This window comes from Felis catus, chromosome D4, assembly GCF_018350175.1.
Source record: "Felis catus isolate Fca126 chromosome D4, F.catus_Fca126_mat1.0, whole genome shotgun sequence".
NCBI classification, from domain to species: Eukaryota; Metazoa; Chordata; class Mammalia; order Carnivora; family Felidae; genus Felis; species Felis catus.
The window spans coordinates 33989544-34013979 of NC_058380.1; the positions used below are offsets into that span (position 1 = coordinate 33989544).

Below are 24436 nucleotides of genomic sequence, written 5' to 3' on the forward strand. Positions count from 1 at the left end.
TCAAACTCACGAACCTTGAACCCATGACCTGAGCTGAAGTTGAACACTTAAGCGACTGAGTCACTTGAACACTTTATAGGACTTAACACTTTGGAGGGTATTTTGTGAAATCCATGTCAACTTTTTCAACTGGCTTCTATGGTCATTTAGAGATAAAGCTCAGTGTAGATTTATGACCAGGAAAAAATATTGAACGAGCCAACACTAAATTAGATTGTCTCCCTCTAACCTCATCAAAGAATGGAACTGAGAAGTAATCAGGGTAAATTACTTCTGATTTTGATGATGATGAGTGCATCATCATGATGCACTGAGTCTCGTGTGTACAGTGACCCTTAAAACAAATTTAGGTGGATACTCTTATCTCCATACTGCAAATAAAGAGACTGAGGCCTAGGAGAGTTAAAACACTTTGCACAGATCACCCTGGTAGTCCATAAAGCAGTGAAACTGGGATGTGAATCCAGAATTTTCTGACTTTGGAGTCTGGGCTCTTAACTACTACACTCTAATGCATGTATATTAAGTTGCAACTTTAAATTTACTATCGTAAAGTTCAATTCCTTATTTCAAAACTGTGAAGAGAAAGGAAAACAGATTAAAGACCAGATGTTCCTGTCGGTTTGGTTTAAGGATGCATTAATCCCACAGTACAGTACTTTCCACTTCCAAATCTTTTTCTTACTTTCTTTTTTTTTTTTTTGAAAATGAAAGACAAGCCATAGGTTTCTATATGGTTAGATTTTTAACATGATTCTTATCAAAATAAAAAGGGTGGGATCTTAAGTATAATCTTTATCCTATATAATTGGGAAAAATGAAGTGTTTTAAATTAAATTAAAAGTGTTTTAATTTCTTTCATTTACACCCTCCCAACCAAACCCCCTCTCTTACCCACCTTCCTCCCCACAAATTTTGCAGGAAAAGAGAGAAAGGTGATATACATTCATTTCTTGGAACTGAATAGTCACAATGGAGCAAAGGGAACAGTAGTATTGACAGAAACCACTGAGAATGGTAAGAGACCAATAACTCATGAATAACAAGTCTGCACTAACAGTTTTAATGACTATCCTAATGGTTTAATGGATGGCACTTTAATAGGATTTCTAGTACAATCCTTCTGAAAGCTTGTCTTCAATAAATCTGTCATTAACAAAGAGCTGAATTGCTTCACCACATAACTATAGTTTACTGAATCTGAACATAACAAAATATGGCAGTTGTCAGCCTGTATTACTAGCCTGGTTTCAAGTATTTTGTTAACTACTGTGGGAGAGATGGCTCCATGCTCAAAATGTAGGCTGCCAGTGAAAGAGGCATATTTATACCAAGGGGATGCAGTAGGCATTAAACGAAATACAACAGAAAGCTCACGATTATCAATTTATGTGTACAAAGACAAAAGTAGAAACAGTCATTGTAATCCAAACACATAGGTGTCTGTGAATATTGCAACTTGAAAGACTCACTGGAGTTCTCTTTGAAATAACATATTGAATGCTTTGGGTGATTAGGTTTTGAATGCCCAGAGCATTTCTACATTTGCCCCATATTTGTTTACATTGTCTTGTTTCCTGTACTGACTTAAAGTTATTTAAAGTCAGGGATTGCCGTATTATGTTCTTAAGCGTGCATACTACTTCAATATAAAAGTTGAACTGGCAGCAGTCAGTCTTAGTGGATATTCCTAAATTCCAGCCCTTTGTTCCCTTTTAGTCTGCCCATGTCAGCGGTTTTCAAGTTTGACCTTTTCACACTGGAATATTGCTAGTCTGGAGAGAACGTTGTTATCCTTTCTGTTTTTCTGAATCCTACCTTTCTTTCAAGGTTTAAATTCCATAGTCCTAATCCACTTGTACCTAGAGACCTCTGCCACTTGCTTTTGTATGTACCTACCACCATGTTATCACAGTGTGGACCATCTATTTCACAGTTAGGTTTAAACTTATAACATTTATTCTTTTAAAACTGCTTAAAATCATCATAAACTTTTCATCGGATAATTCCTTAACTCCTCAACTCTATTTTAAATTCCTGAACAAAATACAGTCTACTATATCTTTGTAGTCTATAAATGGCTAGCCCAGTCCAGGTGCAAATAAAATATATAGATGTTATTTTAACAATTTCAGAGTTTTGTCTCATTTCCCATGAATGTCTTTTGAAATTGGGAAACTCATTTCTTTTATAATTATACTTTCATTCCCTGATTTAGTTGAGTCCTAAAATATATACAGAATTTTAAACCTGATGGCAATAGACTGATGCATTCTTCAGATTATCTTCCTCAATAACGCTGACTGCTGTAAATTCATTGACTTTACTGAAATCTGTATTGATCATCAAGACTACTGAAAATAACCCACTGGCTAAGCCATAGTTTGTTGAGGTTGCACAAATTGAATATAGCCTAGAGTGTGTTGGAGGAATAAAAATATCCTTTCCCAGAGCCAATGTTGGAAAAATTTGAATTGGCATACCCTATTTTTGTTTATTTACAAGTAGTATGTTTATGTTTATTTACAAGTAGTATTATGTAAAAATGTCTCTCTTTGTTCAAAATTGAAAATATTATCAATAAAGCTATTCAATAAAAGTAAGTGGAATTTTATTCTGGAAAAGAAATATAATTACATTTGAGTTCATTTAAAATACCTTTTGTTTATTAAGATAATTATTTAAAAAAGAATAATTATTAGATTATAGCTTTGCTTTATGCAGCATAAGTCTCATTTATGCCAATTTGAGAGTATACTTTCTTAAATTTTATTATTATTATTTTTATTTTAGAGAGAGAGAGAGCAGGTGAGTGGGGGAGAGGGGCAAAGGGAGTGAGAGTGAGAGAGAGAGAGAGAGAGAGAGAGAGAGAGAGAGAGAAAGAGAGAGAATCTCAAGTAGGCTACATTTCAGCGTGGAGCCTGACATGGGGCTCGATTCCATGACCCTGGGATGCTGACCTGAGCCAAAATCAAGAATCAGATGTTCAAGCAACTGAGCCACCCAGGCACCCCATTCCTTTGATAATTCAACAAGACAGCAAACAAAATAAAAAGAGGACAAACAATATATAAATAGCAATATGGGTAAAGTAACAAATATAAAAAAATATTCTAACAGACAAACCTCTTTTATCAATATAAATAGTAAAATACAAATAGGTTACCTTAACCAATGATTCTTAATAAGGGAAGAACAGAGAGAGCGGGAGATCTCTATGATATTTGAGCATCTCATATTTCTTTCTGAATGTACAGACTACATCCAGTTAGAAAATTTTGCTTGATATCATAACACAAAATGCTATGCTTGATAACTGCTCCCATAGCCTAGAGAAACATTCAGACGTTTGGCCACAGAAACATAATAAAGAACAAATGTTGTTCCTTAATCTTAACTCAAGTAACAGAATATGAGAAAGAAAAATAGAAATTTTCTCTAAAATGAGTCCAAAGTGCTACAAGTTTTAAGGATTTCTTTTTCTGTCTAAGAAACTAGTAAATTTAGACTTTGAAGAACAGATTTTAGATAACTGCTAGCACTCTAACTGGATTTCTAAATCACTGAATATAATGGATATTAGAAAGCAAAAAAATCTCAACATGGCGGATGTAACAAGTACAGACCAAAATCCAACTTGCATTATACTGGAGTAAAACTTATAGTGGCATAATATGGGAATGCCAACAAAATCCATTTAGTGCAGCTTTGGCCTAATGTTTACCTAAAAACTGAAGGAACTTTTAGGCTCAGAATTCAAGAGCAAGGATTATGCATTCTTCATCTTTGTACCCCCCCCCAGAGCCTAGTAAAGTACCTGGTCTATAGTAAGAACTCACTAAAGGGTTATTGCATGAGATGGACAGAATACAAAGCTGGGAAAGAAGAGACCTCTAAAGAAGTGGACATTCATGTTTTTGGAAAATTTTTTTAGAAGTAGCTAGTAGTTTTATAATTGGCCCTCCATTCTGCTCAGTGATATTTGGAAGAAATGAGCAGCTTTGCCTCACAGAGTTCATTTGTTTATTCTCTAATGAAAATTATAATCCTTTACAATTGGTTGCTGTAAAATGATTACAGATCAAAAACAAAAAGATTATATCCCTTTTCAAGAGCAAATGAGTAGCAAGAGCAGCTGAAATCTTGAGGAAACAAAGATGTTCTTTTCATGCAAATATTTTAATGATAAAACTGCAGCAGGGAGATAAATACTGAAACTACTAGCATTTGTGTGTGTGTGTGTGTGTGTGTGTGTGTGTGTGTGTGTGAAACTTGCTAGATTTTTAGCTTTGAGGAAAGGTGATTTTTCTTCCCCTTAGAGTTGGCCCTGAGACATGAATACTCCAGATCATTTTTCTTCATAGACTGAGCATAGAAAAGTGAGTTCTGCAATCAGCATTCTTCTGCTGCTTCCTTTCAGGCAGGGCAATGAAGGGCTTCCTTATCTGTGCACAGAATCTTTAGCAGGAAGCTTGATCTTCTGCTCTGTCCTAATACACTGTCCCAGGGAGGCCTACCAAGGAAAGTCAAAGGTGGATTCCCCACCTAGAGAACCATTGCCCATCAAGTTGCTGCTTCCTTGTCCTGAGGACTGTCCCCACAGGACCTCTGCTGCAGTACAGTAACATTATAACATATTGAAACATCTTTATTCATGGGTTGATAAATGGTGTCCATCTCGATATGATGTTATGCTTGCGAAGAGGGAGATACAAAGAGCAAACCAGTTTCCTGCTTCATTTTTGAATGTTATTCGTCCATTTATTTGAGAAATATTTAGCTTGCTAGTCACAAGGATATCCCAATAAAAATAATCCATTCCTTGCCCTGAAGAAACCTGGATTATTATAGTGGGAGACTCATAAGTAAAATGAAGACTGCAATCCTTTGTAGTATCAGCGACTCAAGTACAGCAAACAGCAAATCAAATCTTCCCCATAGTGACAGGCACTTGTCTCACCTGTAACATTGGCCTTCCATGCTCTAGCTACCCCCAGACTGTGACATAACCAATTTCAAACAATGCCCCAGTATCACTAGTTCCCTCCATCAGTGGTTTAAAAACAATGCAAATAAAAGAAAGGTAAATCTTTGTCAAAATGTAGGAGAAAAAAGCCTAGTGGTCTTCTTGAGTCTTTATAATATGCCCATTTAATATTCATATCTAAAGTATATCTACTGAATTGTACACTTTTAAATGGTGAAATTCATAACCCATTAATCGTATCCTAATAAATGATAAGGAAAAACACATGGAAATATATCAAATACATTTATTTTTTGCCAGGAATCACTATTCCTGTCAGTAAATAAAAATTACCTCTATCACAATCATGGATAGCTACCTATTTGGGTTCTCATATAGAAAGCAAAACTTCTTCGATGTTTCAAGTTAACCTAATTTTGACATGGATGACTACAGTTTTGGTTTCAGAAAACCTTCCCCTGTATTCATCAGTTTGTTTTTGTCTAGCAAGTCCACCTAAAAAAACCCATCAACTTTTGCATAATGTTAGATACAAAAACTGGCTGAATGACTTCAACCACATCGGTAAACTTCCCAGAAAATGTATTTTCTTCAGTGAAACAACAGGGCTGGACTAGATTCAAAGATTTTAGAAATCTTCAAATATAACTCCATAGTGGAAACTTTATGACACAGAATTTAAACCTCTGAAACTTTAGGACAGCTTTTTTTTTCTTTTGTAAGATAATGGGAGAATCCTTGAGCTGTGACAGGGAGGATCAATACGGAAGGAATAGAAAAGGAACAAAAAAGGAAATCAATGCCCAGTTGCACAGCAACACCCACCAACTCCAATATTTAGGCTGAAAATTTTTATTCTCCTCATGTTTCAGCTGATGACAAGGAGGTCAATTAATTACCATGGCGGGGGGGGGGGGGAATGAGACTGAGTTCTCCTACCTTTGCTAATGCAGCACCCTAACTGCTGTTGATACAAAGGGAGGTAGCATTTCACTGTTCATTAACCATCCTAATTATGGTTTCTCAATCACTTCAGCCATGTCTGCACTCCCAAGTTATAGAACACCAATAGAAGAGATTGGAGTTAAGCTTTCAAGAAAGGGGTAGAGGCATCATCACAATGAGAAAACAAAAATGGAAACCTGGCATCAGAACCTCATCTTTATAACATCTACTTTTAACGTGTTTTATAATAATCAGAGAACCAGAATCCCAGGGTTAGAGAGAGAGAGAGAGAGAGAGAGAGAGAGAGAGAGAGAATCTACAAAGGTTACCTACCTAGTGCAATCACCCATCTGATGCTAAACTTCTGCCTCGTCAATCCAGCTCATTAAATTATATGCCACTTCACATACTGTTCAATTTCACAGAAATAAAAGCTTGAGCTAAAACAAACAAAACAACTACAATGGGCCCTGAAACTAATGGAAGTAAATGTATATAGGCAAAAAGTTTGTATATTCCTGTCAACTTGAAATACGGCAAACTTCTGATTGGGAAGTAATAGCTTCTATCTTTTAAAAACACTTAGCAGCTTTTATATGAAATTAAGTTGTGGAAACTTAAAATAGGACTTTGCATAGATGAAAGAATGTCTTAAAAATCTTAAGGCAAAATGTCACTTTATATCATTTTAATATATTTATGAAGCTTAGTGTATCGTAGTGAACAAGTTTTCCCTTCATCATGGGTCTTATCAAAATAAAGTTGGAATCTAGTGATATGCAGAGAGGAAGGCATTTTGCCAGCATGTTTTGCTTCTTTTAATCCCCAATTTAATTTATTTGAGAGAGAGAGAGAGAGAGAGAGGGAGAGAGAGAGAGAGAGAGAGAGAGAGATATCACACACAAGTAGGGGAGAGGGGCAGAGGGGGAGAGGGAGATAGAATTTTAAGCAGGCTCTACACTCAGCATACAGCCTGACAAGGGACTCAATTCCACAACCCTGGGACCATGACCTGAGCTGAAACCAAGAGGCAAGACACTCAACCAACTGAGCCACCCAGGAGCCCCAATATTTAATTTTAAACAAGTAGGTAGACTCTGGTCTACAGTTTAAAAGACAAGAATAAGTCAATACCGATTATTCTCTCTGAGAGTTAAGACTGAGTCTTTAGACCTTTCAATCCTTCCAACCTCTGCTTCTGCTTTCTCTCCAGCTCATTTTCCTAGGAAATTGGTCAAGATCAGAAAACACATGAAGTCATCTTTTATAAGAAAATTCATTGAGTCAACCTGGTGGATTGAGGATTTCTATTCCAACTAATCACATATGTCTATGTTCAACAAGGTTAGAGTGCAGTGCTAGTTTATTTGTTTTCAGGTATAAACTGTAATCTTTCATCATCTTTAAACTTGCTAAATAAAAAATAAATAAATAAACAAGAACATGAAGGGGAAGGCTGGTTATAAAAGCTCTTACCCAAAAGACACCAAGTCCTTTTTTGTTGTTTTAAAGAATGTCCATGATATTGAAAAACAAAAATAAAATATAATTATATCAATCAGAAATTTGAATCAACACATCTTATTTGGAATCAGAAAATACTCATGAATATTACACAACTACCTTAATAGATTATCACATAAAATGTGTTTTATTTTAAGACCATAATGAAAACAATTGTGGAAGGAACCATCACAGGGAACTATTTATAGTGGTCAGAATATGACTCTGACACCAAGCCATGTGAGTTCATATTCCAGTTCTGCCACCTACTAGCTGCATGACCTTTCACAAATTACCTAGCTTCTCTCTTTCGGTTTAGTCCCTTCTTTTATAACATGGGGGTACTAATAGCACCTGCTTGGCAGGACTGAATGAGTTAGTATATGTAACATGTCGTGAAGACTGCCTGGCACATATTAAGTGCTAAACACATGTGTTATCATTATTGTCTCTATAAAGCTGATTCTAGACTGTGAAGCACTACAGAAAAGCTAGGCAATATTACCACCTTTAATTTAATTAATTAAATTAAAACTTAATTTAATTAAGATTTAATACTAAATGTTACATAGTTTAATACTAAAGAAGAAGGTATGAAGGGATATTTTGCAGGCAGGAGTGGAGGAGAGGGATGAGGAAAGGGAACATGGGGTGAAGAGGGGAAGAGAGAGATAAGGGGGAGAGGATAAAGGAGATTGAGGGGATGGAGGAGAGGATGGGGATGAGTGGGGATGGGGGGGAGGAAAGAAGAGATGAGGGGGAGTGGATGAGGGGAGGAGGAATGAATGAAATCAAGAATCTCCATGAGCCTCTGACTGGAGTTTGGATGAAAGATGAATGCCCACCATTAAGGAAACTTACTTGGTAAGTGAGAAATAACACAGTTCTGATTATACCATATGCCTAAACTTTTTAAAGCCAAATACTCCAAGCGCTGTATCTGTGATAACAGATTCCCAAGGCATTGCTAAATCCACAGGTTCATGTACTGTCTTAATGCTTACAACTGTCCCTTTTATCCTCTTTGTTCTCCCCAACATGGTGGCATGCCCAACAATTACTTTTCACGTAGAATGGCAAATTATTTAGTCACAGTAGACAAATCGTGGCAAATGATATTCCCACTACTTTTATTACATCTAAACACTGAATACATAAACAAGTAAAGACATTCTTATTCTGTTGGGCAGTGATAGGCTCTCCTTGCCCTAATCCCTTTTAGCAGCATTATTAAAATTCTCCCCAAAGCTGTACTCAGAAGTGACATACAAACAGATGCATTCATTTGATCCCTGGGAGTACTTACGGCTTTAGGAGTAGAAACAGGAAATCATTTCCATGATTTGAGAGTAGTTTTGAGATCACTTAGTGCAGACCCTTCAGTGTTGGTGTCCCAGCCTTTTAAGAATGTAATCACCTTTCTCACCTCACCTCTGAGCAGCATGACCCAGACATTGCAGTGACAGGCACAGAACACATTGGGGTCCCCTGAACAAGCCATGCCCCTTTTTATCTCCATGCCTTTGTGTGTCAATCTCCCTCACACTGGGGCCTTTTGGTCCTAGCAAACTTTACTGATTCCAACTCACATGCTCTCTGAGAAGCCTCTCCTAGGTATTGCTCCTTCTTAAACCTCCTCTTCCAACCATCACCCACTATGTCTTAGAAAACTATGGACTTATCCAGGGAAAAACTTACTTCTTGACCTTTTTTTTTTTTTTTTTTTTTTTTACTTTCTAGTAAGTGTTCATCAAACAGATGAAGGCATTCCAACTAACTGATTCTCTTATAAATAAGGAAACTGAAATCAGGGGAGTTAAACAGCTTGTCGAGGGGCATTCAGATTCACAGCAAAGACCTGAGGCAGGTTCTACTCTTCAGTGAAAATGAGTCTTACTGGGTACTTAGTGTGGATTTAATATCCATAAATTCCATTACAAACAAAATACGAAAAGAACTTTGCAGACATCATAACCACCTTCCATTTTCATTACTGCTCACCTTCTAATTGCTTTCATAGAACCCATTTTTGGAAAAAGGAGAACGGGATGTTATGCAAATAAAACAACTTATGGAAAAAATGTAGTGTTATTAGATGACTAATTGGTAGGTCACGAGTGTAAAGTTCACAATACTGAGGGCCACATGTGTTTCCTGTGTGCCTGTTTTGTACAGAAAGGCAAAGAGGTCAGGTGCCTGAAATATATTCATCTGCATAACAACTTTATGAGTAGATGCTAATATTCTCATCTTAAGTGAGAGAGAACCAAGGCTACAAGAGGTGAAGTAGCTGGTTCAGGGTCAAACAGCATAGTGACTAATTGGCAGAGTCCAAATATGAGCCCCGGTTTTCTTGACTTCTGACATTCCCCCCAGCATCTGATACTGTTCCCCTCCACATGGACATCATTCTGGCCCTAAAACCCCAACTTCATTTTAAAATCAAAACAAAACTCAGAAAATGGGCCTTTTTTTTTTCTCTTGATATAGTTTCTTTGAAGTTGAAAGCTTGTTTTGGAACTAGAAACACTTCAGGATTAATTGTTTCCTGAGAGGTTTGGGCTCCACATGGGAGCAGGTGGAAAGACAATTTGGACAATGTCCAGTAATGGTCAAGGGCCAATTAGTTATGGTGAACTTGTATGAGAACAGGGATTGAGAAACAAAACAGGAGTTATAGGACATTCCCCCGAGATGAGTATGACTCCCAGAAGAAAAAAATAAATAAAAGGATCAAGGATAAACCATATGGAGCTTAAGGTTAGTAAGGGAAAAAAATATTTGAGGTTAAAAAAAGATAGTGGGAACAGGAACATTTTAAAAGTTCAAATACAAATAAGTTTCGAAACTTGAGAATTTGCTTGAAGTTTGAGTTCTAACAACTACACAAGTTCAAAAAGATTAAAAGGCTATAAACACATAGACACACCCTGGTTTTGGATGTGTTTCTTCTGAGGGGAGCTGCTGTTTCTTTGTGTCCTACCAGATTTGTTTACAAGGTGCAGAATGGCAGCCAGCTGGGAAGAGACTCTCTGTACTTTTATATCTTACTCGGTGATGCTGGTTCTTAGCTATGATCCAACCCCGGCCCCCCTCCATCTTCTCGGATTGCCAAATGGGAGGCCCATCCTGACTATAAAAACTGTACTGAGAGTTTAATCAGTAGGTACTTTTGAGTTAAATCTGAGGGGTCTGTACTAAAATGTATTCACTTCTGTACTGTCTAAAGATAATAACAGTCTATTTTCTGAGAGAAAAGTTCTGAAAATAAGGCTTCACCGCTGATAAATCAGGTGGGGATGTCAACTGAGAAAAGCAGCTCTTTTTACAGAGAGACATTCTTTGTTCTATTCACTCCTGTTGTTGGTACTAGCAATTTTGATCACAACAAAGAGCTTCTGTGAACTGTAAATTTAGTTAGAAATCGATCCAGACACACACTTTGGTTAATTATCTGCTGCATGCCCAGTGGTGGGCTTCCCACCAGGTGGCCAGCAGCACACAAGGAAGGCCTAACACCTGACCAGGAGAAGCTTCTATTCCAATACCAAGAATGATCAGAATAAAAGAAAAGGCAACATAGTAAGTGCCAATTACAGTGCACCAAATTAGCAAATTTTCTTTTTTCTTCCTTTAGTATTGTTTATTTTATTGAATTCAACCAAGTACTATGGATTTGACCAATGAAAGGGATGGGAAGAGGCCAGGTTTTCACTGAGTCTAATACATACATTATTTTCACATTTTAACATCTCTGAAATTGATGTGCATCTTACAAGTGATGGGCCTGTATTTAATGAAATAATAGCTACTGAGACTACTAAGCACTTTTATCAGGGATTCTGCTAAGCATTTTATATGTATCCATTTATTTTTAATTACATATGAGGTGTTAAGATTAGTTCCTTTGCAGACACGAAACAAGTAAAACAGAGGTTCAGTTATTCACATAAGGTCATACAGCTTGATCCAGCAGCCAAACTTAGGCAGCTGGAATCCAGTGCCTATGTCCTTAGCCACTGTGCCACCCTATTCTCACTATTAGCTCAATTGGTCATTGAGGTCAATTGGTCATAGGGCCCTGAATGGCAGGCAGAGGGGTTTGGGCCCAGGCAGTAAAACAGCTGCGTACTCAAGGATGTAGGTAACGGCTTCCTCACCCAAGCCCCTGATCCTAGAATATCAGGAGATTGTGGTTTGGAATAGTAAACTTAGCCATTCATCCCCCATGAAGGAAGCTGGTTTACCCAGCCCAGTATAAAAAACGTAGTGGTTTTTAAAAGTAGTAGTTCTTACTACTTTTCATTTTATGAAATCATTTATTTTTCTCATTACATCACACAAGCTACCATATTTGCTCAAAATTAAAAAACAAACTATTATCTCATGTGGCTCATGTATCAATATTTAAAAATTAAGGCTTTTGCTTGGTCTATTCCACTCTTCAACTTTGCCTAAGAGATGAAAATAAGGGGGCTCCTGGGTGGTTCAGTAGGTTAAGTGTTCAACTCTTGATTTCGGCTCAGGTCATGATCTCATGGTTCATGCATGAGTTCAAGCCCTGCATCGGGCTCTGTGCTGACAGTGCGGAACTTGCTTGGGATTCGGACTCTCTCTCTCTGCCCCTACCCCACTTTCCCTCTTTCTCAAAATAAATAAATGAACTAAAAAAAATAAGAGAGAAGGAGAGAGAGAGAGAGAGAGAGAGAGAGAGAGAGAGAGATGAAAACAGATCTCTGTCATCTACTACTTTCTTCCTTCAGAAAAGTAAGTCGGAGGAGCCACTTCGAAAAAATTCAGTACCTTCAAAGCTGGAAAAAAAAATCATCTGTGTGTGTCTGGTTTCTTATTTGTATCTGTGTAATGCTCTAATGCATGTCCATCCTCATGAGTTTACAGATAAATTATAAACTAATTGAAAGCAGAACTGACAAGTGGTTCTACATTATGAATGCTTGGAGATTTATGAAACATTTAGTAATGAATGCTTTAGGCCGACAGATGCACTGTGGCACACATGGCCAAATATACCAAGAGCCTATTCCTTGGGAAAATAGAAATATTTTCTTTTGTGGCTATTGCTTTGATGACAGTTTTGTCCTTTTACAAAGAAATGTAATATTTACCTCTGGGAATGAAGAAACTATGGAGAAAATAAATGTCATAGGAAGCATGTCGGGAAAACCACTGGGTTTTCCCAGGGATAGTCATGCAGCACAAATTGGTAACCATGATATTTTCATGGAAATTTTTAGTATAAATACTGATCTAGTTGGGGACTTAGGTTTCTGGGCTCTATAAATCAGGCCATAGTAAGAAGAAAACAGCAAAATATTTAGGTCTCTAGAGCAGATAGGTTGAGGCACAGCGTCCTTTTAACAATAAGAAGGAATAAATTTGGGACACCTGGATGGCCTACTAGTTAAGCACCCATCTCTCGGTTTTGGCTCAGGTCGTGATCTCATAGTTCCTAAGTTCGAGCCCCACATTGGGCTCTGTGCTGACAACAGTAGGGGGTCTGCTTGGGATTCTCTCTCTCTATCCCTCCCTGACTCACAATTTTGCTCTCTCGCAAAGTAAATAAATAAACTTTAAAAAGAAAAAAGAAGGAATAAATTTGTGATCTGGTTCAGCCACGTTCTAGGCATGTCACTCCTTTCTCAACTTTGTTCTTTATCCCTGAGATGAAAGGGTTCAACTACAGAGGTTCAGCTCTAAGCACGTAAAAATATGATATAAGCAGCATTTTTAGATATCTCTATATGTCTTGGCACTGTCTTGATATATTTCCTTATTCATGAAGGAAATATTCTATCTTTTTCTGTTACCTGTCCCACTAGAGTATTGTGAAAAATTTAGCTTTCTAGACAAAGGTGCCACATACATGCTGTTACTAAAACAGAAAGACAGGACACCAATATCTGGAATGTTTCAGATAAGAGGCTTATTATCATCTGCATAGACAGGAAATGTGAGAGTGTTGCCATGAGTACAGGAAGAAAACCTCAGCCCATCTGGATGCTAAATGGTGGAGGACACTTGAGTGCTGAGATAAAAGATAATACACATCCACAGATGGTAGCAAAGACACTGGTACTGGGTTTTATGGTGAGAACAGAAGAGGTCAAAGGTAGGCCTTCTGAGCAGCACAGTTTCTCACTCTGCTCTGATCCAACAAAAAGACTGCTCTTCAGAGTAGTTTTAATATCTATGTTTAAGATAACATTACTGAGAGAGATAGTTATCACTCATTTGAGGCTAGATGGCAGATAACTACTTACATCTATTTGTAAGTCAGCTGTTAGGAAGTTGGAAGAAACTGTGCAGTTGTAACTATATTTAAAAAGAGGTTATTATCTCAACCCATGTATGAAGTCTATAATGTACCTGAAGTACAGTATGGATATTGGGATTATTTCTATGGGGAACTGCAACTTGAAGACCAAATTGGGAGATGGTTTCACATCTTCTCTGACTTTGTAGCTTTTCTTGCTAGTGACCACTGGGATGCCTTTGTGTTGAGGTCTTGACTAGTGGGGATGGGGTGAATATATCCACTCAACAGTGAACCAACTCTCTTTTTTTAAGTTTATTTATTTATTTTAAGAGAGTGACAGAGACAGAGACAGGAAGGAGAAGAGAAAGAGGGAGAGAGAGAATCCCAAGCAGGCTCTGCACTGTCAGCACAGAGCCTGATGCCAGGCCCAACCACAAACCACGTGATCATGACCCAAGCTGAAGTCAGACACTTAACAAACTGAGACACCCAGCTTCCCCAAACATCTCCATTTCTAACAATAATATTTGCATGCTTAAATAATTTGAACATGTAAGAATTGATATACAGTCCCCTAATTATTCTTCCTGTCTCCATTTTCTTTTTTTTTCCATTATGTACATGGATGACAGATTAATTTCCTAAGAAACCACCACGTAAGTGTGCTCTGTATTTTCATCATACTTTGAAGAACTTTGGGCATAGGACTGATTATATTTTATTATAATTTTGCACTGACAGGCCTGTTCAATGAGAAAGTACAGTACTTGATGGTAGGTATGATAGGAGCTTAACACTATTAATTTATAAATAAATACAAACAATTACTTCACTATAAAATCTTTCATTGGCTACGTAAAATTAGTGCAACCTTTCAGCTACCATTATTGAGCCCCTTATTTTACACACACACACACACACACACACACCCTACAAGTATGTATTGAAATTCATACAAATATGCATACATATTCTCTAATTCTCATAGTAACACATTTTACACATGAGAAACTCATAGGGTTACATTATTATGCAAGGTTACAGCCATACCAAGTGTTCAAATCAGAATATAAATGTGTCTGAGTCCAAAGTCCATATTCTTTCCACCATCAATCCACCCCAGCCTTGCCAATGGTGTCTGGCAATGAAAGCTCATTACAATTCTTGCCCCTGTTCATTGCCTGACTTCATTTCACCCAACTCCCCACCAGAAACAATTTGATCCATCACAACACGTGTACTTAGTGCTTCCCCCACCTCCAAATATACTTATACAAACTTATCACCAGGATGCCTTGTTAAAATGCAGATTCTGATTCAGTATGTTTCGGATACTGCCTAAAAATCTGCATTTCTAATAAGCTCCCAGGGATGCTAATGTTGCTATTCTGTAGTCCACACTTTGAATGTAAAAGTCCAGAGCATCCTTGAAAGTGCCTTTGATCTTTCCTACCACAAAATACTCTTCACTCCTTTTCTTAGCTCCACTACTGGTACCACCTTTTCTTCAATACCTTGCCCAGTTTCTCATCTCACTCTGATCTTTACTAAATCCCAAAAGCATTCCATTAGTATTTCGAATTAGCAACTTGGTATTCTTTTTATTATTTTTGCATGTACACATTAATTTTGCCTTCTAGACTTCCTGGAAGTAAAGGTTTCTTATAAATTCTACATTCCTCCCAGAACTTAGCATAGTGCTTTCCTGTGGCAGTATGGTGGATAATTACTGGTTCCTCCTCCAAGCTCACAAGCCCCTTTCCATAGTAACTTCCTTTTTTTGAACTGAAGGAAGAAGCAAGATCTAAATAGGTGCACTGCTAGCAGCTATGTCCTCATGTTTGTCTCCACAACAAAATGAGTCAATTGGAGTTCAGAGTTTGTTCTCTTACATTTGGAATTTTACTGGAAAGAAAATTGTTGCCTCTTTAGGGGGACTCTCTGTTAATGAAAATATGATCAAAGGCCACATTTTCTATACATGGGTGGGAGAAACAAAAGAAGTTGGCACATGCAATGGGAAGAATGCAGTCAGTCCAGATAAAAAGTACAAATATAAAAATTTCAAAGAGGATGTTGGGTGATCTCCAAAATACCTTAGTTAGAGACAACAGTGTTTGAAGCATAGCTACATTTTTAGCATTTGGCTCTATAATAGACAATTTCTAAAAAATAAATTCATAATAAGTAGATAATTTATAATAAATAAAGCTAAGTCTTCTTTCCCCCCCTTAAGCAGACTGTAGGAGCTGTAGTGACTTACAATGAGTCTACTACAAATAGGATTTATGTCTATGATATTGATAATGGTAATGTCGACTGTGATGCCTGTCAAATGAATCTTATACATTGGTTTATTTGCCATTTCAGGGGATGGTGAAATGAAGGCTGGAGGATGATGCTCTGTCATATATTATCCTAAACCAATAATGTTTCTTAAATTGAAGCCTTCAGAGCACCTGCATCAAAGTCCCCTGAAGTGCTCTTTTAAAATGGACATTCCCTGGGAGAAAATATTTGAAAATTATATATCTAATAAGGAGTCACTATCCAAAGTGTACAAAGAACTCATGCAACTAAGTATCAAAAAACAAACAGGGGCGCCTGGGTGGCTCAGTTGGTAAAGCGTGCAACTTCAGCTCAGGTCATTGCATGTATATGCACTGGGTTATTATTCAGTCATAAAGAAAGAAGGAAATTCTGCCATTTGTGACAACATGGATGGAACTTGAGGGGAATATACTAAATGAAATAAGCCAGACAGACAAGGATAAGCACTGTATGATCTCACTTATATGTGGAATCTTAAAAAAACAAATTTATAGAAATAGAGAACAGGTGGGAGATAGGGGAAAATGTTAAAGGTGGTTAAAAACTACAAATTTCTAGTTATAAATAGGTCCCAGAGGTGTAATATACAACATGATGACTATAGTTAACAATATTTTATATTTGAAAGTTGCTAAAAGGTAGATCTTAAAAGTTCCTATAAGAAAAATGTAAGGTGATAGATGTTAACTCAACTAATTATGGTAATCATATTGTAATATATACATATATCAAATCATTATGTTGTATACTACAAATTAGTACAATGTTATATGTCAGTCACAACTCAATGAAACTTAAAAAAAAAATAAAACAGACATCCCTGGTTATCATGGCTGACCTACTAAACCAGCATTTCTGGTGCTGGGACCAAGAATATGAATTTTAATTAGACTTCCAAAATTTTCACAGTCATTAGCTAAGACTTTGTCTGGTAAGATCTATACCTACTATTCTGTATCAGTCTACAGATTCACCAGCTAATGTGATGGCTTTGAGAGTGATACCAACTTTCAGGAGAACTTTATTCCCTGCATTCTATATGTCATCCTCAAATCATGGCTACTTAAGTTCAAGTAAAACTTTACAGTCTCATATCAGAAAGTGAAAACTGTAAGTATTTATAATTATTTTTAATATACAGTGCTCTTGCTACTAATTTCTCAGGTCCCTTCCTCCAGCTATCATTAAATCCAATGTCTGAGCCCAATTTTCTTTATAATAAAGGAAGTCTCTCACATGATATAAAAACACTGGGCCATAATCTAAACCTACTTCCTCCTATTCTGACCTCAGAATAAGTACAAACAGCTTCCATGTCTTCAACCTCTGTTTCAGTGTTAGAGTCAGAGTAGCAAATTTTGTTTCATGCCTCTTGAGAAGTCTGAGTAATCATTAATTCATAGGGATTGTGCCAAAATAATTAGATGTTTGAAGGTAATGTGCCTTGTCTTTCTTTCATGTTCTTTACTATAAGCTAGTAAAAAAAATCTATTCAAATTTGTATGAAAGATAACAAGTGAAATAATTTTTTTGTCATAATGTTGCTCTGTGGCCTAAAATATTACATAGAGGTCTTTATCCCATTATCACAGATGAATACAACACTTAACTATCTCCTTCATGGCTGTTAAGGCACAGTAGAGTCAATTCATGCCCAGGGAGCTTTAATCATAGACCATCGTCATGATAAATGGTGAAAAGTCAGTGTGGGCTATCATGTCAACGGCTACTAGGGGAGTTTTTAATGGGAACATTGGCAGCATGCAGTTCATAACTACTTTCAAGGAGCACTTCTGATCTAATGGCTCAATGAGTATTATTATTATTTTTTTTAATTTTTTTTTCAACGTTTATTTATTTTTGGGACAGAGAGAGACAGAGCATGAACGGGGGAGGGGCAGAGAGAGAGGGAGACACAGAATCGGAAACAGGCTCCAGGCTCTGAGCCATCAGCCCAGAGCCCGACGCGGGGCTCGAACTCCCGGACCGCGAGATCGTGACCGGGCTGAAGTCGGACGCTTAACCGACTGCGCCACCCAGGCACCCCTCAATGAGTATTATTATAGTATCTTTACATGTAGTATTTCTAGAGAAATTCCACTTTAAAGGAGGCTGGTTACTGTAGACCATGGATACAACTGAGATTGTTTGAGTGATGCAAATATTGCTAGTGGTTTAAAGCTGGAGGACCATGGGGCTACTGACACATTTTATTGAGTCAGCATAGTAATTTAAAATAATCAAAAACTGAAGATTTGAAGACTTCAGAAAGTCCATGCAAATATCCAGATTACCACAGATCCCACTGCTCCACATTCTCTTACATGGAGCTTCTTCATGTAGTTAATATCCATGTAGTCACTAGAGCTTGGGGCCCCTCTTAGAAGTTCTCACTGAAAGGACAGAATCTTAGGACTGGTAGGGACTGAGAGCTGTCTAGTCCAACAGCTGCATTTAAAGTTGATACAATAAGCACTTGTGATGAGCTCCAGGTATTGTAGGTAAGTGATGAATCGCTAAATTCTACACCTAAACCTAACAGTAAACTGTATGTTAGCTAAATGGAATTTAAATAAAATATTGAGAAAGAAAAGAGTTGATACAACAGAAACCAAGAGAGATAACAGGGATGTGTTTTAAGATTCCCATTGGGTAAATCAGTAGAAACTCTTCATGGTGGTATTTGGACTGCTCAGGCACCCAACAGTCTGTTGTTATTTGGCACAATAAGGCTTGAGTTGTACTTTTTAATCTTATGCTAAGTCAAACTTGGCCTAAAAGAATAATGATGGTTCAGTTATCAATTCATGAGTTGGTTTCAGTATGAGTCCCTGTCGCTGGGGAATATCAGAAAATTCAATTTTAAAACTTTCTGCTTGATAAATACCACAATATCCAAATACACACAAATATACAAAGACTTTTCATTCACTTTCATCAAGCATTCACACAGAATCTATAAGGATTCTGAAATTTTAAGATACTATTCAGTTCACCATTGTTTCAAAAATAGGCAATATTCCAGGAACATATGGCTATCTTAATATTAACTCTAGCATTATTTTAAGGCTGAAGGGTAAAATCATGTACACATACATGGACATGGACATGAACATGGACATAATTAAAGGGTTTTCAGGCCATGGAAAACTAAGTGTATGGAAAAATATCAACTTACTCCCTGTCATCATGCGTTTTCAGGGAGGCCTCTGGCCATGAATCAATATATTTGGCACCTATCTGATATACGAGGAAGCTTATCAATACAATATAGTATATGAACTTAAAACCAGAAAAGAAAAATCAACCTCATTAACACCGAATATAAACACCTTTTAAAAGGGCAACTACTATATTGATTGTACAGACACTTTTCAGTCGCCTATTTGTTATCAACTTTTATATCCTATTTGGAGTCATATTTAAAAGAAAAAGCACTGATGAAGTTATTTTTTTAACAATATGGTCAAAAAGAAAAGGGGGGCAATTCTTGAAATTATTGTCAAGTATAAACACACTGAAATACCTCATATTCCTGGGAAAACTTCAAGTTGTCATTTGCTTTCAACCTTTCAATGTGATCTGCAAGTTCCAAGATAGGAATTGGAGGATGGCTAGCCATACCTATTAAAAGGAAAGAAGAAACACATTTGAAAACAAATGAAAACGATGCTAACTATTCCAAAATATAGAGAATACTATAGTTAGAAATGGCCTGAAGACATGTGAGTAGTAAAGATGTTTAATGTGAGGAAGCAGGCAGATAGTTTGGTTACTCAAAGCAGGACATGCTCTGGAAGGATGAATTTTGTAGCCAAATGAAAAGTCACCAAGCATGATCCCCAAACTAACACTCCTAGTGTAAAAGAAAGCGTTATTGTGCTATGAATTAATGCAGTTAGCTAGCGGAGAAAACTGACAGTCAGGCTTGATGTCAACTTCTGCTTTGAGTAATGACTGTTATGTCATTTCAAACTCCTTCTCCTGCACTGTATGAAATGGAAATCGTGTGGAATTAAATGGTGTAAAGTGAACTAAGAAAACAGACACTGAGAAAGGCCTAAAAGGGAAAGAGTAGTAGCTTGATAGGAAACATAAAATGACTTATGCATAATCAAGGAAAACTAACTTGAAGAATGAAGGTTACCAGGGTAACCGGAATCATCTGAACCTGCAAAGGAAATGATGATGTAAATAAAATAAAATAGAACGGATTTGTTAAAAAAAATGAAATGGATAGTCTGATATACTTTTGTAAAGGACTGATAAAAACACTACATGTTTTTACAGGATTCACTATACATTGTGACTTGATTAAGATCGCTTTAATAGTTCACATACCTGAAGGTGATTGACATTCACATGCAAACATGGGCACAAAGAATGGCATGCACCACAGTTCATAGACGATAATCACTGATGACAAAATCAGACACCAAACTGAGTTTCAAAAATGTTTCCACTAGTAGCAGATTGTAGAGGTTGGGGCCGTGGCCTTCACCTGGACATTTATAAATGGCCACACACTAACAGCTTTATGGTATTTGCCCCAGGTCCCCAAGTTTCAACTCCCAGCAAACCTACAATCTACTTCAGGTGTAAACATCTTTGTCCATGAATGGGAAATGAATGCAAGAGAGTGAGCAAATGGTCAAAGGACAAGGAGTGAAAGAGGATGGAAAAAGAAAGAAAGCAGTGACAGGGGCGGCACGTCTTAGTTCCGTCTGCCAGCTGAAGTGAGATTAGTTTCACAGATTCCGTTAAAAATAATCTATCACTAATTTGGTGATTCCTGGGTCTTTCCAATGTTTTCTCGCTTTTCATGTGATTTACATTTTATTTCTTTGTGATGAATTTTTTATAAGTACCATGAGAGAGCATCGCTGACTCATGTCTTATGGATACAAATTCCAGCTGGCTAGAAAAACTTGAACTAGCATGCCCCCAGGGAAGCCTCTGAAACTGAAAAGGAATGGGGGAGGAGCTCAAACTGGAGGCCATGTTGACATTCTGCTGTCCTGAGACTCTCTGGAAGGTGTTAGGCTATGGAATGGTGACCATTAAGTCAACATGACATGTGATTACTTTATGGGCAGTTTAGGAATTGTGCCATTACTGAAAGCCACCCAGTAAGTTCCTGTATCTCAAATGCCAAATTATCAATACTTCTGGTAAGTAAAAAACTATTTTGCTTCTTCTAGACAATTTCATCATTTTTGCACAGTGCTATGATAGGTGGTGTTTTAGCATTTATGGCTTCCAGTCAACTAAAATCTTGGTGGAAGATCCAATAAAAATGAGTTGGCTTAGAAGTAGAAATTCTTTGTTGCTGATATAATTGTGTATTTGGATCAAAAAGTTGGAGGCCATTTCTGGAACTTTTCCAAATAGATGGTAGAATTGAACTAATTTACATTTTGTAGAGGGAGGAGATGTGTGACAGTGGTCTAATAAAGTGATCTTATCCAGATGAGGCACCCCCAATGACAAGAATGGAAATGCAAAGGCACAAGAGACTCTAGGCTTATCTGGAAATGGAAATGGAATGATGTGGACATCCATTACAGTGCTTCAACAGAGAAAATAAAGAGACAAAGATGTTTAGACCTTTTCGAGCGAATCGTGGGAGAGAGTTATTATCATATATGGACTGAGTGGTGGTTTGGCTAGAGAGGGAGGACACAGAGCCAATCAGGGAGGCGTAGGGGACTGAATTACTGCTCAAAGCTGCAAAAAGTAAAGCCAGTTGGAGATGGGAAAAGTATTAGTATAACAGCAGTAGAAGACCATAATAATCAACCAAAGATGTGATCAACATATTTACTTTGGAAGCTGGTTATACAGAAATGCAAGTAAGCCTGTACTGACTCATCACCTTCTAAATCAGGACGTATATATAATATACAGATACCTTAGCATTCAAGAACTATCATTTAAGACACATAAGTATGTGTTATGTTGCACCAAAATTCTTGACAAGTAAAAACGCCAGAATGGATGTTTCAACAGGAAGGGGAGGAGAACGTGTAGGACTCTGATGGTATAGGAGAAGACATCCTAGACTAGAATATGGGTAGGAGTTCTCTTTCTGGTTTTGCCATCTCCTAATAGAGACAAATCACTCATTATCAAGAACCTCATTTTTTTTTATCTGTAAAATAAAACCGCAGAGCTAGGTAAATTCTGGAGTCACTTCCTTCTTTATAACTACCACTTGTACCTCATGTAGATAGGATTTCTAAACATATGGAACAGAGAAGGGTCTCTTCTACACAGTTCACAGGCAAAGGTTCTAAAAGTTCTTGTAACTTCTCTTTGAGATCTAAGGAACATTTACTTCTACAAAACAGAAAATGCATGCAATTGAATTGTCTACTTTTTGAATTATTTAAATTCAATACCATTTTCTTTAGCTAACCAAAAAGTATGATGCTATGTTATGTATTTGAAACAAATAAACAGCATCATAAAAATTATGCTATGTAATAAATCAAGGATGAAATTCCTCTAACATGAAACTCCAGCTCATACCAGGAAAGAATCACCAAGGATCTTGATTCCCTCCCAAACTTTTCCATTGTCCATCATGGAAACAATTTAATATGATATAATCAAGCATGTTAGAGTCTGAATAGATAAGCAGACACCAAGAAAACTGTGATGTTGACCTCACTATAGTATCTTTTCAATCTTTTGTTTGGGCAACATGGGTATTTCTCACAGTCTACAAACCAATATTTTATTAGAAAAGAATTTTTACATTAGCATCATTTGAGGTGCTTTAAAATTCCTTTTTTCCAGGCTACACACCAGACCAATTAAGTCAGAATCTCTGTGGGTGTGAACCAGGTGTTGATCTTTTTAAAGCTCTGAAGCCATGGCTCCCAGTCCAATGGAAATTATCTTGTTGGGGGGGGGGGGGCGCTGTAACTCCATGTATTCATTTTTTTCCACTCAAAAATTTTATTGGAGTTTACAAGAATGCAATATGCTTTTTTTCAGTAATACCTTGAATTTGCTCTGATTCTCTATTGAGCATGCTTTAATACTTTAGCTATTATTAGTAGCAAAGAACTTGAATTGCAGCTCACAGCTGATAAGGACTTGCCAGGGTCATGACCTTATCAGTTCAAAGCTACAAATGCACAACATAAGTGCACTTTAAAGGCACACGTTGAAACTGAACAGTGTTCTCATTCTGGAGCCATAATATCCACAATATACTCTGTCAGCATGAAAAATGGATGTAGTCACTGAAATTTGCCTTAGGTTGGAGGAAAAGCCATGATGGCTAATTTTTATAGGATACATATTTGTGATAGTAATGTCATGAGGGCTTCCTTATAAGAACTGGAACTTTAAAACCATGGCATTTTAAGCTGAGAGGTACTTTAGAGATCACTTAAGCCCAGCATTTTCATTTTACACAAGAAGACTCTGAAGTCCAGAAAAGATAAATGACTTCATGCATTAGTCCATCTAGTAAATAAAATCTTAAGTGGTTTTGGCATCTTACTACTGTATTAATTCTGGAATGGCAGTTACAATCTTCTCAAGCAGGGCGCAAAGTCTTCAGGGGCTGAAGGGGACAGATTGGTAAGGTAAATGACTGAAGATGACAAGGTAGGGCATAGCAAACACCTTCACAAACAAATGCACTCATACTCATTTCCTTGCAGCAAGCAGCCTTCTATGACTGTCTTTCATTTCCTTACTTTCAAAGGAGGCTCTAGAAAAGAATATTTTTCTATTATATGCAAAATAAAAATATGCATGAGATGAATGGCAACTGACATTCAGTCTCAATGTCAGGGTCATGTTTAGGGCTGGTGTAGATTGTGGAGAACTTGTACAAGGGTCAAACTATTCAGCTCTAGTCGATATCTTCCAGGGAGAATTGCAGAGCCATGAGGTAAGATTTTTCAGGTTTTTAGTAGCAACTGCAAACACAGATTATGATATGTTTTCATTGTTGCCTCAAAATTTTGCTGAAACCCAGTGGGAGTCAAAGACAGGACCTCTGCAGGCCACATTTGGCTAACTAAATTGTGACCTCTGTTTTAAAACAGCAAAATGTTCCTTTCTCGTGTAAATTAAAATCCAAGTAGGTTGAGAGTAACATCATGCTTGTATCCACAAGACCATGGGCTAGACATCAGGTGTGTATGGTGGGGTGTGACAATGTATACTTCCTGCATGGGTCACCCCTTGGGAGTTCATTTATTTCTTCTTCCTTTCCATATTAATTTTATCAGTTAGGAAAATGACTTCACAAGGTCATCACTATTAGTAAAACTAAGGCTACGTGGAGGATTTGATCCTAGACCTTGTCACTTCTCATTTAGGACATTTTTCATTATGCCATACTGTCTCTTATACCACTTAACATCCTG

The 24436-nt window shown here is 37.2% G+C and overlaps 1 protein-coding gene across 46 annotated transcripts in view; it reads right to left on the reverse strand.

The window, feature by feature from the left end:
* The window catches only part of PTPRD (protein tyrosine phosphatase receptor type D), an 834341-nt gene that overhangs the window by 93957 nt on the left and 715948 nt on the right, over positions 1-24436 (reverse strand). For 27 of the 46 annotated variants that reach the window (XM_019815913.3, XM_045043800.1, XM_045043802.1 and 24 more), the window contains 2 exons: positions 20173-20214; positions 19570-19667 (listed from right to left, as the gene is read on the reverse strand). In XM_019815913.3, the coding sequence (XP_019671472.2) occupies positions 19570-19667; positions 20173-20214 (140 nt within the window). The remainder of the gene's footprint in view (positions 1-19569; positions 19668-20172; positions 20215-24436) is intronic. The other 19 variants (XM_045043815.1, XM_045043819.1, XM_045043816.1 and 16 more) reach the window with 1 other exon arrangement.